Genomic DNA, 14,616 nt, shown 5'->3' on the forward strand with positions numbered 1-14,616 from the left:
ATCCAGCGAGATCACTGCATGTTTTAGACATAAACTATTTGTGTAGAGTCATTTTCTGTGTTTCCACCCTTAACTGGCCAGCTGTCTCTGTTGTTTGTGTTACTCTTTAACGCTTCAGCAGCGAAAGAAGCTATTTAAAATAATTCATAAATCCCCAGCAGATGACAGGAGCACTCAGAATCATGTGCCACACTTCCTGCAACTCTTTAAAATCTATCGATCTATCTATCTAACTATCTATCTATCCTCATACACACACATCTATCTATCTATGTATCTATCAACTGAGTAGACTGCTGGTTGACAATGTTCATATCAGGATCCTGATGCTGCAAACAAATACGTATGCCTGTGAAGAACTTGTCTCAAACACCTCTCAGGGATGGTCTATACCAGGGGCTGGTAAACTTTCAGAAATGTTGTGCCAAGTCTTCATTTATTCACTCTAATTTAAGGCTTCACATGCCAGTAATACATTTTAATGTTTTTAGAAAGTCTCTTTCTATAAGTCTATAATATGTAACTAAATTATTGTTGTATGTAAAGTAAATGAGGTTTTTAAAATGTTTAAGAAGCTTCATTTAAAATTAAATTAAAATGCAGAGCCTCTCTGACCAATGGCAGTATGATGACACTGAAAACCAGCTCGCTTGCCACCTTTGGCACACATGCCATAGGTTGGCTATCCCAAGTCTAGACATACTTAATCCTGCCTCAGGAAAGGGGGCCTGGCTATATGATCTCTCAAAGTCACTTCCAACTCTACATTTCTGTCATTGTCTGGCAGCAGTCTCACTGAAATCAATAGGCTTATTCCTATCAATAATTTTCCTCATGTTTTTTATGTGTTTCCAGGGTCAGGCTCTTTATTTATTTATTTATGTATTTATTTATTTATTGGCCAGAGCAAGAACTTTCATGGCTGGAAGGGAAGAACTAGTTCATTGCTAACCACATAGCAGTTTTGAACCCAATTCTTCAAGCACTTCCCTTCAGGCATAGTCTTTACTATGGTGAGTTCTTCCATTGACTTCAGTGCTACGCCTGGCAAAATTTAACTGAAGAAACGGGCACTCCTGTTGAAGCTATTGCACTGTGAATTGAATACTTACAAAAACACTGGGGAGGAGAGAGAGAGAGAATGTCTCTGTAGTAATCTAATGGTTAGAGTGATAAGATGGGAGTTCTTTGGTCAGAGGTGAAAGTACCAGAAAGAGCCAGTACACCATGCTGGACCGCATCCGCTTCTGCGACGGGGATTTAAAGGGCTCTGCAGAGAGCTCCGAGCCCTTTAAATCCCGGCCTACAGCTCCGGGGTCTGGGCTGGGGCTGGCATTTAAAGGGATCCTCCAAGCTCCCCCTGTGGTGGGAAGCCCAGAGGAGCCCTTTATATCCCGGCCCCGGCCCACTGCGGCAGCCAGGCCGGGCGGTGGGGAACTCGGAGGAACCCTTAAATCCTGGCCACGGCCCACAGCTCTGGCAGCCAGGCTGGGGCTAGCATTTAAAGGGCCCAGAGCTCCATGGTGGCTGGAGCCTAGGGCCCTTTAGTTCGCCCGGGGGCTACCAGCCACCTCTGAAGCTCAGAGCCCCCTCGGTGAATTAAAGGCCCTTGGACTCTCAGCCACAGCTGGTGCCCCAGAGCCTTTAAATCTTGAGTCCCTGCCTCTTCCAGTTGAGGCCACGCCTCTTCCAGTTGAGGCCACACACACTCCCAGGACTGTCATACCGATAAGTCCTGTGAGTTACGTTCATCCCTGCCTTTGGTTCTATCCCCTCTGGGCCAACAACTCTTGAATTAGTTAGACAAAGTGTGTATTTTCCCTCATTTGTGGATCTCCCTAGGAGACAGGCATCCAGATGCCTGGGGGAATTCAGCACTGCCCATTCTCAAAGGCATAAACTTAGGTGCTGAGGGAACATTTACCTTGAAAATTGAGGCGACGCATGAATTTAGGGTCTTAAGGGGTTAAGCAGGAGTTGTGTGAATCACAGAGGTGCCTAAAACTGTGACTCAGGAAACTAAACTCAGACTTTGTGAAACTACGCCTCTGTGCTTCAGTTCCCCATCTGCTAAATGGGGATATTAATGCTTCCCTGCCTCGCGGCAGGATTGCGAGGATAAATGGGTTAAAGATTGGCCTAGAATAGAACTGGTTGAAAAGTGGATTTTTTTTCTTTCTGAAAAAAATTGACTTTTTGTCAAAAACACAAAATTTCCTAAAACTGAACATTTACATCTGAAAGTTGACAAAAACTATTAAAGTACATTAAATTCAAAAAAAAATATTTTCAGCCAAAAATGTTCATTTTCTATGTTTTCATCTTTTTTTAAAATGAAATCTTTACAATTTTCAAGGATTGTAGGCACTTTCTGGGAACACTTTTGCTTTGTCACCTCTGCAGTTTTCCACTGAAAACAGTTTGAATGGAACATTTTTGACCACTCCTGGCACAGACACTGCAGCCATATAATAGGTCTTGGTTTTGTGGCCAGCTCTAGAGTGGAGTTATGATAGTTCCCCCGGCTAGAGTGATCATTAGGCTTATTTCATCCCTGAGCAATCTTCAAAAGGGGAAGTAGACTGGAAATTTCAGAGGAGACCATAGGAGTTTGATGCCCAAGGCTCACTGAAATTCGATGGTGTTGGCCCATCACTTCCTTTCATTCCTTTGAAACTCTCATCTTAAATCAGGAGATCTAGATTCTGCTCTAAGGTCTCCCACTGACGGTGTGAGTTTAAACAAGCTACACAACCTTTGTGCCTCCAATGTCCCTGTCAGCTACAGTCACTATGACTGGTTTTATTGAGCCAAAGGGAGTTAGGCATCCAAATTCCATTGGAAGTTGCTCTAAAAAATTCAGCAGTCATTGAAATTTGTCAGATTTTTCTTGAAAAGAAACCTCCAAAAAATTCCAGGAAAAATCTTGACTAAGATGAAAATCATTTCACAAACAGCTCGACTCACCACCCAGGGTACTGAGTTCTTCTGATCATCTGGCCATTTAATTTGGTGCATGAATGGGAACTGAGTTCTTCTGAAAATTCTGGCCTCAGAGCATACAAGTAAATTACATATAAGAATTTTCAGAGCTGGGCAAGATGATTTCTGACGTGCTGTGAAGCACCAAGTGTTGACTATTACCCAAAGCCACTAAGAATGTCAGTGGCAAAATCAGGTACATTCTCAATTCAGATCTGTAAACCTGAGAATGCAGTAGCTGTTGGGTGACATGTGGGACATGAGAGTGGTTGGACACAGCCCTTGTCTGAGTGAAGCAGATCTTCAGGGCACACAAAATGCCATCTCATTCTCTCTCTCACACACACACATTTTGACACATAACCTTTCTTTCTTTCTTTCATTCTTTCTAATTTGTACTGCAGTAGCACCCATTGTGCTAGGAGCTGTACAAAGAGGGGAAAAAACAGTGGCCTGCCATGAAGAGCTGACAATCTAAGGCCCTGATCCTGCAAAGACCTAAATAGGTCTTTTGAGTTATTTTCTGTACTTTAAAATGCTTGGGTTTCTTTTCATTTAAACATTAGTTTTTGAATGCGTCACTGAGAGACTGTAATAATAACATAAAACAGAGATCATCATCCACTAGCAATTGGCCAGTGGAATCCACAGTCACAAGATAGCCTGGAAGCAAGAAGATTAGTAGGAGATCCCCTGGGTCTGAGCTCAGGTGGATAGCCCGAGCATCTGTTGATGTCACAAGTCCACAGAGCTGTTTCTAGCACACTAGTCTGTCTACCTGGGCTGAGAGGCTCACTCTTAGCTACAGTGAAGACATACCACTTGGGACTAGCACAATAATGATAATAGTGTAGATGAAATCTGTGGGACAACTCACACCAGATAAAAGGGTACCTTTGTTTAGTCATTCTTTGTGGTTACTTCTTATAGAGCAGCTCCTGACTGAACTATGCTTACAGAATATCCCCAGTGACTCTTCCCAGCTCCAGGGGCAGAGTTAAGGTTATGGGGCTGTATTTCCTGATTCTCAGAGGTTTAAGTATAAGGCACTTGACTTTCTAGACAGGTACTAGAGGCACTGACAGTCAGCTTTAGCTTTGTGTTAAGAAAGTTTTCAGGTAGTGAATAGTGTAGCCTTAGGATTGTAAGTTTTAAGGGACAGAGATTTTCAACCGTATCCAGCACAATGGGGCCCTGGCCTCTAGCACTACCATAAAAGAATGAAGTAGTACTTCCACTATATTAATGATAGAACTAAAAGCACATGGGTGACACTCTTATACAGGGAACAAACACAGATTCTGGATAAGATTTGTTAACACTGTTCATGAAACTGGAGAAAAACAAAATTTTAAAAAGTGATAGTTAAAAAAAAAAATCTTCATTTCCATCCCTGAGAAGAGAATTCTGCTCATCAGTCTCCTGATAGCCTTCTTTATCCCGGTGTTCCTCAATGTGTAGATTATAGGGTTCAGCATTGGGGTGATTACAGTGTAAAGGACAGAGACCACCTTGTCTATGGGGAATTTCTGGAAAGGTCGAGCGCAGATGAAGATGAAGAGTATGAATATTAAACACAAAACCATGATCTGCGTTCCGCAGGTGGAGAGAGCCTTGCACTTGCCTTCCTTGAGGTGTGTCCTTATCTTGACTAAGATGATAGTGTATGAAATGAGCAGGAGGATGAAGATAATTATGACAAGTACTCCATTTTGGGAGACCATAAGCAACTCGAACAAGTAGGTGTCGGTGCAGGCCAGTTTGACAATTTGTGGGATATCACAGTAGAAATTGTCCAGGACATTTGACCCACAGAACAGTAACTGGAGGACTAGTCCAATCTGAATAGCAGAGGGAGCAAATCCACCCATCCATGTGCCTGCCACTAACCCACCCCACACACCCCGGTTCATAATAGTCAAGTATTGCTATGATTTATGGATGGCCACGTACCTATCGGCAGCCATCACCACAAGTAAAAAGACCATAGCACCAGCAATGAAGTGGAAGAACATCTGGAAGATGCACTCATTGAATGAGATGGTTTTGTGCTCGGAGAGGAGACCCAACAGCATCTTCAGTATACTGACTGTAGAATCACTAATATCTATGAAAGCTAGGTTGGCCAGCAGGAAGTACATCGGGGTGTGGAGTCGCTGGTTGGAGATCACGGTGGTGATAATGATGAAGTTACTCAGCCAGGTTGTCAGGTAGAGTATGGAAAAGATGATGAAGAGGAATCGCTGCAGCTCAGGACTTTGGGTGAGGCCCAAGAGGACAAATTCTGTCACTGTGGCAGTGAGGTTCTTCTGCTCCATTTTGTGTCCTTAAAATATACCTGGAAATGGAAGGAAAATAATAATAATTAATAAAATTTTTTTTTAATTTTTTCCACCTTTAAATTACTGATATTAAATCAATGTTAACTCCACCGTAAGAAAGACATTGGTTATGGGTAATTCTTGATTTTCCTAAATACTATCTCTGCAGCACCACTGCAGGGGAACCCTGCTTCGGCAGACCCTAAGAGCTACCCCATTGGGGATCTGCATGGGGTGCTTGGGAGTGAAGAGGAGTGGTTTGTTCATTCAAGAGGCACTAGCTAACTCCAGTCTGAATTCCTCTTCCTGCAGCCCTGGTGGTGCAGTGCTCCCAAGGTCTGTAGAGTCTTCTTGGAGCCTAGAGGTTCTGCATTGGGAAGGATAGGAGTTGCACTTAGGTAGAGTTTCTCAGAGTCCAGGATTTCTCAGCCTGAGGGTCACAAACAAATGTCAGAAGGTGATTATGACCGGATTGACCTACATATGTGGCTAAATGGGAGTAAGGTCTCAACTAGATGGGATGGGACCTGGAATGGAAAAACTTGAGAGCCACCAAATTAAGGGATTCAGATGCTGAATGTATGGCCTCAGTACCAGAGGTACTGAGCATATTAACTTTTTCCCTTTATAGTGGCTCATCCACCAAAGAGATTCCATCTTACTGACTGATCTTTTCTGAGGTGAGCAGAAAAGTTGGGTCACTGTATTACGGTGCCTATGGATTCTGCTGCTGAACTTTAAATGGTGAACCAGCATTTAAAAATTGTGAACACAATGATGTCCAGGTATGCGTTTAGCCAGAGGATGTGGACACCTGATTTTCATTAAAATTTTGGAAAATCTCTAGAGCTGCTTGAAAAAGACATTATTTCCAGAAAAATCTCTCAAAGGAAAAACATGATATTTTTGGTTCAAACTTTTTTCACAGGGATTTTTTTTAAAATGTGACAAAATGTTAGTGTTCATTTCATTGCTATTCAAAACCCAATTTTTCTTTTGATCCGTTTCATACTGACATTTTAATTTTGATTCAGCATTTGAAAAAAAAACAAATTCTAGTTTATTTTTTGGTGTTTGTATTCTCCATATCCTCCCATGCATTTTCTCTCTCATTTTTAGTTTGCTATTTGAAAAAATGGGGGGAAGAGGAGGCGGGAAGAAGAAAGTGTGAGAAGGTGAAAAAAATGGCTTTACTTTACTTTTTGTCCACTTGAAAATGTAAAGACTGAAATTTTTGGTTCAAGGTTTCATGAAACAAATATTTATCTTTGAAATATTCAGTTTTTTTTTAAATATTAAAACAGATTTTCCCATCCACAATTTGTTGACAGAATTATGTATTTACTTATTTATTCATCTGTTTCTGTAAAAGAATGTCAACCAGCTCTAAATGGCAGTAAGATATTGCTATGAGCAGTGTGGGGGGATGGTTTTGTGGGTAAACCACTAGGCTTGGGCTCAGAGGAGTGAGGTTCAATTTCTGTCCTGCCACAGACAATCTTTGTGCTCATGGATAACTCACATCCACTCCTGGTGTGGGATTTTCCAAAGAGAATAAGGAAGTTAAGTGACCAATTCTACTTCATCTTCCCTTTGATCACAGCATTCATAGCCTCTCCAGAGTCCTTTGAAAATCACGAACTCGGTGCCTCAGTTTCCCTCTCTGAAATGAGGGCAATTCTGCAGCTCCCCTGCTTGGCAGGAAGTCTGTGAGGCTCAATCCTCTAATGATCATGAAACACTCAAAGTACAATGGAGATGAGGTGGATAACTCTGGGGGGAAGGCAGTGAAATTGTGGGGAGTAGGCATTGTCCACCAGCATCCTGTAGACCTCAGAGACTCTCTACTTTGATACAGCTTTTAAGGTTTGGAGGTTTACAGGGGACGTGTCCAAGGACTGAACTCAAGGTATCTTGATGTAAAAGCATGAGCCAAATTAAGTGACCACAGCTGTCAGGTCAGCTGCTGTAGGAGACCCATAAATCTCTGTCCATGCTCCTGCCAATCAAATAGAGAGGCACACTGCGTTAGCATGGGCTGCACCTCGATCTCTGTTAGACATGTGGCTTTTGAACATTTCAGGCACTTTTAGGCTGGGAGTGTCCAAGGAGACTAAGGGAGTTAGGTGTCCAGCTCCTGTTGAAATTCTGATAGCTTTGAAATTCCAGACTAACGCTATTAGACAGCTAAAGCAGGTAAACTTTTATAAAAGCAAGAAGCCCACAATGGGAATCTCACTGTGGTTTTATCTGCATATCTGGACACTTCCCTGGGCTCTTTCTCACTGTCGTTCACACCTTCACACTGTCCCAGTGACATCTCTCTCAGATCTGAGCAGCTTGCAGCCCTGCCATGGGAGAAACCTAGTCTGAGAGAGTTAGGCACAGGAAGAGGTCAGATGACTCTGTGAGTGTTAAATGTTATCTCTCCAAACAGGTCATTCTTTCTTTATCAGTGGGGTCTCTGAGCATCTGTCCTCCTTATAATAACAGTACCTCTCCCTAGTAACACATCACATGTTTTATGAATCAAGAGTCAATACCTTACATGACCTGCCGTGTCTGTGATCTCAGAGCCAGCTGCCTCCAAACGATCGAGAATAGCCTGAGAAGTCAAACCTCAGAGCTGATCATTGTGGTCCCGAGCAGCAGGAGAAGAAGACTTGATCCCAAGGATGACAGCCCCAGAAATCTTTCCCTTATATGCTTATTTACCCCCACTAAGGCTGATACTAGGAGCAAAGAGTGTCTGAAATACCCTTGAGCTTTGGTAGGCACAATCAAGAAAGTTGCTGCTTTGGAGATTTAGGGATTAGTTCAGAAGAGGAGTCATTAATAAATTCATGGCATTTTTCAGTCTCTTTATGTGTTTATTCTAGCCATGCAAATTTTAGATTCTTTGAAAATTCCTTCCTGTGCTGAGAGGCTACTTGGGATACAGTGGAAGAACTGGATATTTGACTGGCCTCCAAAGCTGAGGAAACCCCATGACTGCTAGCTTTTGTTCCTGGCACTGAGAAGGATAGAGCTAAACAAGGAGTTAGAGCAGGAGAGAAAAAATTCAAGGCTTCTCGGTTCCATGTCAATTCTGGATAGGTAGTGATCTCAATGATTAGTGCAGGGGGTAATTGTATTTCTGGATCCCTCATGGGCCCCTTTGACATATACTGTCCAAGAGCTTTACTGAAGAACTGTTAACATTTGGTGAGATATGATTAAAAAATATCGAAGTCCAAAGTTGGTCTGCTTTTGGGCTCAGCAGCCGATATACAATCAGAGACTTGAAATGGCAATACTGAGGCTCAATACCAGGGGACGCCTGTGTTAACGAGGTATAAACATCTCATTTAGAACATCCTTCTACCTAATTTTATCAGGCACTTCACTTCAGTAACAACAGTGATGGGATCCTTTTTTGTGCTTAGAATAGAATTAATAGAATAGAAATCTAACCTGTTGGGTTCTGACCATGCCAAGTCATTACAGGTAGAGTTGGGTGAATAGCAGACTTTTTTGGTTCACTGGCTGTTTACAAATTTGAAATTAATGTTCAGTTTCAGGTCAAACAGAAAATAACATTTAAAAAAAAACATTTTTTGATTGAAAAGTCCAAGAAGTTTTGACCTCGAAACAAACTGAATCATTGGTAATGTCAAAGCAAAGTGTTTCATTCTGTATCAACCTGAGAAATTTTGTTTAGATTTTCACACATTTTGCCAAAAGCAAATTAAATATTTCCAAAACCACAGAAGGCAAACAGCATGGTGGTAGTGGTAGGGTGCTCCCTCATAAGCCATACGCAGTGGTCATGGCAATCATAAAAATGTAAGAAACCTGGATTCATTTCCCCTCAACACCCATCTGATGAGAATAAAGGAATTGAATGACGGTCTCCCCCATTATAGGAAAACACCCTGACACTGGGCTATGGGATAGTCTGGGCTGAGTTCTCAGTCTCGCCTATTGAAGCTGTTCAATATATTTTAATATAAATAATTAAACTTCCAATAGAGCAGGAACATGACCTTGTGTCTCCCCCATCTCAGGGGACCACATCACCAACCAAGCAGTAGAGCAATACTCACTATCACCCAGGCCAAAGACTAGATATTTGCCATTCATATTGGCAATTCACAGTCATTCATAATGACAGTGGATAGTCACTGGGCAAGGTGAATAGAATAAGAGGAATTAACTTCTAACCTGGAAGGTTGTGGGCAGGCCAATTCCAGTAAAGGTCCCTTCACTTTAGAATTGTCTACCATATTTTGCAACAGAATCTAAATTGGTTGACATCTTGGGCTTTACACCAGCTATACTATTCTCCAAGGTTCTCTATTTTTCTATGTAGCTGCTAACTATATGGTCTTCATCACTACAGCAGATAAACATGGAATTTCAAAAGCTCTTAACAGTGGGTAGTTATCAATGGCTGCAGGCCAGCCAGCCTCACCTCAGTCCCTGGAAAAATCATGGAACAGGTCCTCAAGGAATCAATCCTGAAGCACTTAGAGGAGAGAAAAGTGAACAGGAACAGTCAGCATGGATTAACCAAGGGTAAATCATGCCTGACTAACCTATTTGCCTTCTATGAGGAGATAACTGGCTCTGCAGATGAGGGGAAAGCAGTGGATGTGTTATTCCTTGACTTTAGCAAAGCTTTTAATTTGGTCTCCTACAGTATTCTTGCCAGCAAGTTGAAGTATGGGCTGGATGAATGGACTATAAGGTGGACAGAAAGCTGGCTAGACCATTGGGCTCAACAGGTAGTGATCAGTGGCTCCATGTCTAGTTGGCAGACGGTATCAAGCAGAGTGCCCCAAAGGTCAGTCCAGGGGCTGGTTTTGTTCAATATCTTCATTAATAATCTGGAGGATGGTGTGGACTGCACCCTCAGCAAGTTTGTAGATCACACTAAACTGGGAGGAGCAGTAGATACGCTGGAGGGTAGGGATAGGATACAGAGGGACCTAGACAAATTGGAGGATTGGGCCAAAAGAAATCTGATGAGGTTCAACAAGGACAAGTGCTGAGTCCTGCATTTAGGAGGGAAGAATCCTAAGCACTGCTGCAGACTAGGGACCGAATGGCTAGGCAGCAGTTCTGCAGAAAAGGACCTAGGAGTTAGAGAGGATGAGAAGCTGGATATGAGTCAACAGTGTGCCCTTGTTGCCAAGAAGGCTAATGGCATTCTGGACTGTATAAGTAGGGGCATTACCAGCAGATCAAGGGATGTGATCATTCTCCTCTATTCAACATTGGTGAGGCTTCATCTGGAGCTCTGTGTCCAGTTTTGAGTTCCACACTACAAGAAGGATGTGGAAAAATTGGAAAAAGTCCAGCGGAGGGCAACAAAAATGAATAGGAGGCTGGAGCAAATGACTTATGTGGAGAGGCTGAGGGAAATGGGATTGTTTGGTCTGCAGAAGAGAAGAGTGAGGGGGGATTTGATAGCTGCTTTCAACTACCTGTTCTCAGTGGTAGCAGATGACAGAACAAGGAGTAATGGACTCAAGTTGCAATGGGGGAGGTTTAGGTTGGATAGTAGGAAAAAACTTTTTCACTAGGAGGGTAGTGAAGCACTGGAATGGGTTACCTAGGGAGGTGGTGGAATCTCCTTCCTTGGAGGTTTTTAAGGTTAGGCTTGACAAAGCACTGGCTGGGATGATTTAGTTGGGGATTGGTCCTGCTTTGAGCAGGGAGTTGGACTAGATGACCTCCTGAGGTCCCTTCCACCCCTGATATTCTATGATTCTAAGATTTTAGGAGCACCAGTCCCACTGAAAATCACTGATACACCTGGATTGCAGATCGGTTGAATAAGAGGCCTTTCTTTGCTTAATTAATTTTCACAGTCAACCAACAATTTAACCCCTTAAAAGTTATAAATATAAGAACTGCCATAGTGGGTCAGACCAATGGTGGATCTAGCCCAGTATCTTGTCCTTCAGTAGTGGCAAATGCCAGATGTCCCAAAGGAAATGAACAAGACGTGATAATTATCAAGTGATCCATTTCTTGTTGTCCACTCCCAGCATCTGGCAGTCCGTAGCTTAGAGACACCCGGAGCATGAGGTTGCATCCCTGGCCATCTTAGCTAATAGCCATTGATGGACATATCCTCTATGAATTTATCTAATTCTTTTTAACCTAATTATACACAAAATATTTCACAAAAATTTTCAACAACATTTGCAATTCAAAGGTTTCAAAAATAACTTATTCTTTTAAAAATAAATATTCATGACATATTTGACTAAAATGATTAGGTTTTGATTTTTCAGTTTTGTTTTCTTTTCTTGGTTTTCTACTACTGCCCCCTTTTAATCTTTTTTTTTACTTTCTCCCCTTTTTTTAATGAGAAATGAAAGAGAGGAAGAGAAAAAGAAGAAGAAGAATAAACCCAAAGAGTGAATTAATTATATTTTGATTTTATGCTTTTTATTTTTATGCCTCAAAAATCCTCAAAAACGTATTAGAATATTTTCACTTTATTTTCTAATTTCAGTAAAGAGCCACCTTATTTTAAAATCATGTCAGTAAAGAAATATTTATGATACATAATGTTTTCAACATATCTAAAAATGTTTTTGTCTCCTTCACACCCTGTCTCATTGCTTCTTTGTAGCCCTGTCCTCCTCATTCTCTGTCGAAAACCATTCCTTTATTATTTTTTTTACATTCCTGTTGTCTTCATTCATTATATACAGGTGTACTTGATTTGAAATTCATTAAGACTGTTTTTTTAAGATGTTACTGTCAGAAGTAGCTGCTAGCTGTTCTCTTAGAGCCACATTGGTTAGGAGATCTTACAGGAGTATAAATAGTCATAATTCATTTTGGATCTGAAAAGCCAATTTTGATACACATGGAGGGTCCATCTTTTCAGGAAAGAGAGACCTTTATTAACTATTTTTCACTATAGAACTTTCTTTAGTACAACAAATTTGAAAATATAGAACTGCTTGGGAAAGGAAAAAAGCAAAATTTTCTTTGAAAAGTTAACATAACTATTTTTATTTGTTTTACTCATATTGTAAAAATCTAGTAACTGCTTCTTTCTTTCTTTCTTTCTTTCTTTCTTTCTTTCTTAGAAAAAAAGGAGGAAATGTAGAAAAAGTTAAAACTAAATATATTTAGGAAAGAAAGTTCCTTTTTTTCCTTGAAAATAAAAATCTGGAAAATATATGAAAACATTTTATAATGTTATTTATAGATTACCAGTGAAAAGGACACTAGAACAAATCCAAGAAAAAATGTTTCCCTCCTCTATTTATAACTGCACTTTTATATCATGATTTGGCAGAAAAGGCCACCAAAGATGAATTTAATTTAACCTGTGAAGTCATAGACAGAAATTGAAATATTATATAACAAAATTGAAATCAATTAATTCTTATAATTATATCCCAGTGTTATTAAAGCACTCTGATATGAAGTCACATGATAAATGTGTATAAATGGTATATATGTAAAAGGAAGAAAAGAATAAGCCATAAAGAAAAAATTGTTCCTGTTCACCTGCTGGAACATTCTATAGTAATTTCCTCACCACAATCAGTCCATTAGTTCTGATACACGATTTACTGAACAGATCTTTTTTCGGAGAAGGAACTGATTTTCATGAGTTCCTCATTAGTTGAAATCATTCTTAGAGAGATTTCAGCCAGCAATTCTCATTGTCAAAAGCCCAACTGGTGGAAGCCAATTAGGAAGGATGCCCCCATTTCCTGCTGCTGGGAACTGACCCATTTACCCTCATGGAGCTATGTTATATTTATATCGACTGCTTTTTTTACTTACATGGAGGTTCTTGCCCTCAGTCTATAATGTGTTTGTGAGCACAGATTCTCTTGAGCGTGCAGTATTTCATCTCTTTTTACTCCACACACTTTTCACATGCCACATATATCTACTGTCTGATACAGTGCACAAATTAGATTTTGAACACAAATGTAAGATTGAAAGATAAATTATGTCTCTCTTTCCCTCCCTGAGAAGAGCATTCTCCTCATCAGTCTCTTGATGGCCTTCTTCATCTCAGTGTTTCTCAACGTGTAGATCATCAAGTTCAGCACTGGGGTGATTACAGTGTAAATGACAGATATCACCTTGTCCAGCGTGAACTGCTTGAAGGGCCGAGCATAGATGAAGATGCTAGATATGAACTGTAAACACACCACGATAATTTGGGTTCCACAGGTGGACAGAGACTTACGCTTCCCTTCCATGACATGTGTCCTGATCTTGACTAAGATGACAGCGTAGGAAATCAGCAGAATGATGAATACTAGTATGAGCAGCACTCCAGCATTGAAGACCATCTGCCATTCAAACAAGTGAGTTTCAGTGCAGGCCAGTTTGATGACTTGTGGGATATCACAGTAGAAATTGTCCAGGACATTTGGACCACAGAACAGCAACTGGAGGAGCAGTACAAGCTGAACAGCAGAGTGAACCAATCCACCCAGCCATGCATTTAACACTAACACCACACACACACCCCTGTTCATGATAGTCATGTATCTCAGTGGTTTAGAGATGGCTACGTACCTATCGGCAGCCATCACCACAGGTAAAAAGACCATAGCACCAGTAATGAAGTGGAAGAAGAATATCTGAAGGATGCACTCATTGAATGAGATGGTTTTACTCTGGGTGAGGAGACCTGAGAGCAATTTTGGAGCATTTACTGATGATTCATTGACATCCAAGAAAGCCAAGTTGGCCAGCAGGAAGTACATGGGGGTGTCGAGCTGGTGGTCGGTGATCATGGTGGTGATGATGGTGAAGTTTCCCAGCCAAGTGTTCACATAGATGATGAAGAAAACCACAAAGAGGAATAGCTGCAGCTCAGGATTCTGAGTGAGACCCAAGAGGACAAATTCTGTTACTGGGGTGGTGAGATTCTTCTCCATTTATTAATTGCAAAATGTGCCTGCAGAAGGAACAATGATGATAATGATTATGATATAATCCCACTGCATTACTGATATCAAATGAATATTAACTCCATCTTAACATAAAAAACCACTTGCTTGGTAATTTCCTTTGTTTACTAAATTCCACTCTCCCCTCAGGCCCGTTTGTGAGTAACCTTGTTTCAGCAGAACTTGTGAGCTCCACCAGTGGTCATCTCCAGTCCTGGGGTCCTTGGAAGGGAAGAGGAGCCGTCTACACATTGAGTCAAGCCCTATGGTAACCACTGTCTCCATTCATCTTCCTGCAGCCCTGATGGGGCACACCTCTGACGGTCCACAGATTCCTGATGGGTCCTAGGGGTTCCGTGTAGGGAAGATTGTGGATCACAAGG

The 14,616-nt window shown here is 41.2% G+C and overlaps 1 protein-coding gene and 1 pseudogene across 1 annotated transcript; both read right to left on the reverse strand.

Annotated features, from left to right (window-relative positions):
• Positions 1 to 4,358: 4,358 nt before the first annotated feature.
• LOC127032120 (olfactory receptor 4D2-like) lies at positions 4,359 to 5,300 on the reverse strand (annotated as a pseudogene).
• A 7,976-nt stretch (positions 5,301 to 13,276) lies between these two features.
• Positions 13,277 to 14,249, reverse strand: LOC127032517 (olfactory receptor 4D2-like). The gene has a single exon (XM_050919824.1). The coding sequence runs from the start codon at positions 14,219 to 14,221 to the stop codon at positions 13,277 to 13,279; it is 945 nt and encodes a 314-aa protein (XP_050775781.1). The 5' UTR covers positions 14,222 to 14,249.
• Positions 14,250 to 14,616: the final 367 nt, after the last annotated feature.

This window comes from Gopherus flavomarginatus, chromosome 12 (assembly GCF_025201925.1).
Source record: "Gopherus flavomarginatus isolate rGopFla2 chromosome 12, rGopFla2.mat.asm, whole genome shotgun sequence".
Taxonomy (NCBI): Eukaryota; Metazoa; Chordata; order Testudines; family Testudinidae; genus Gopherus; species Gopherus flavomarginatus.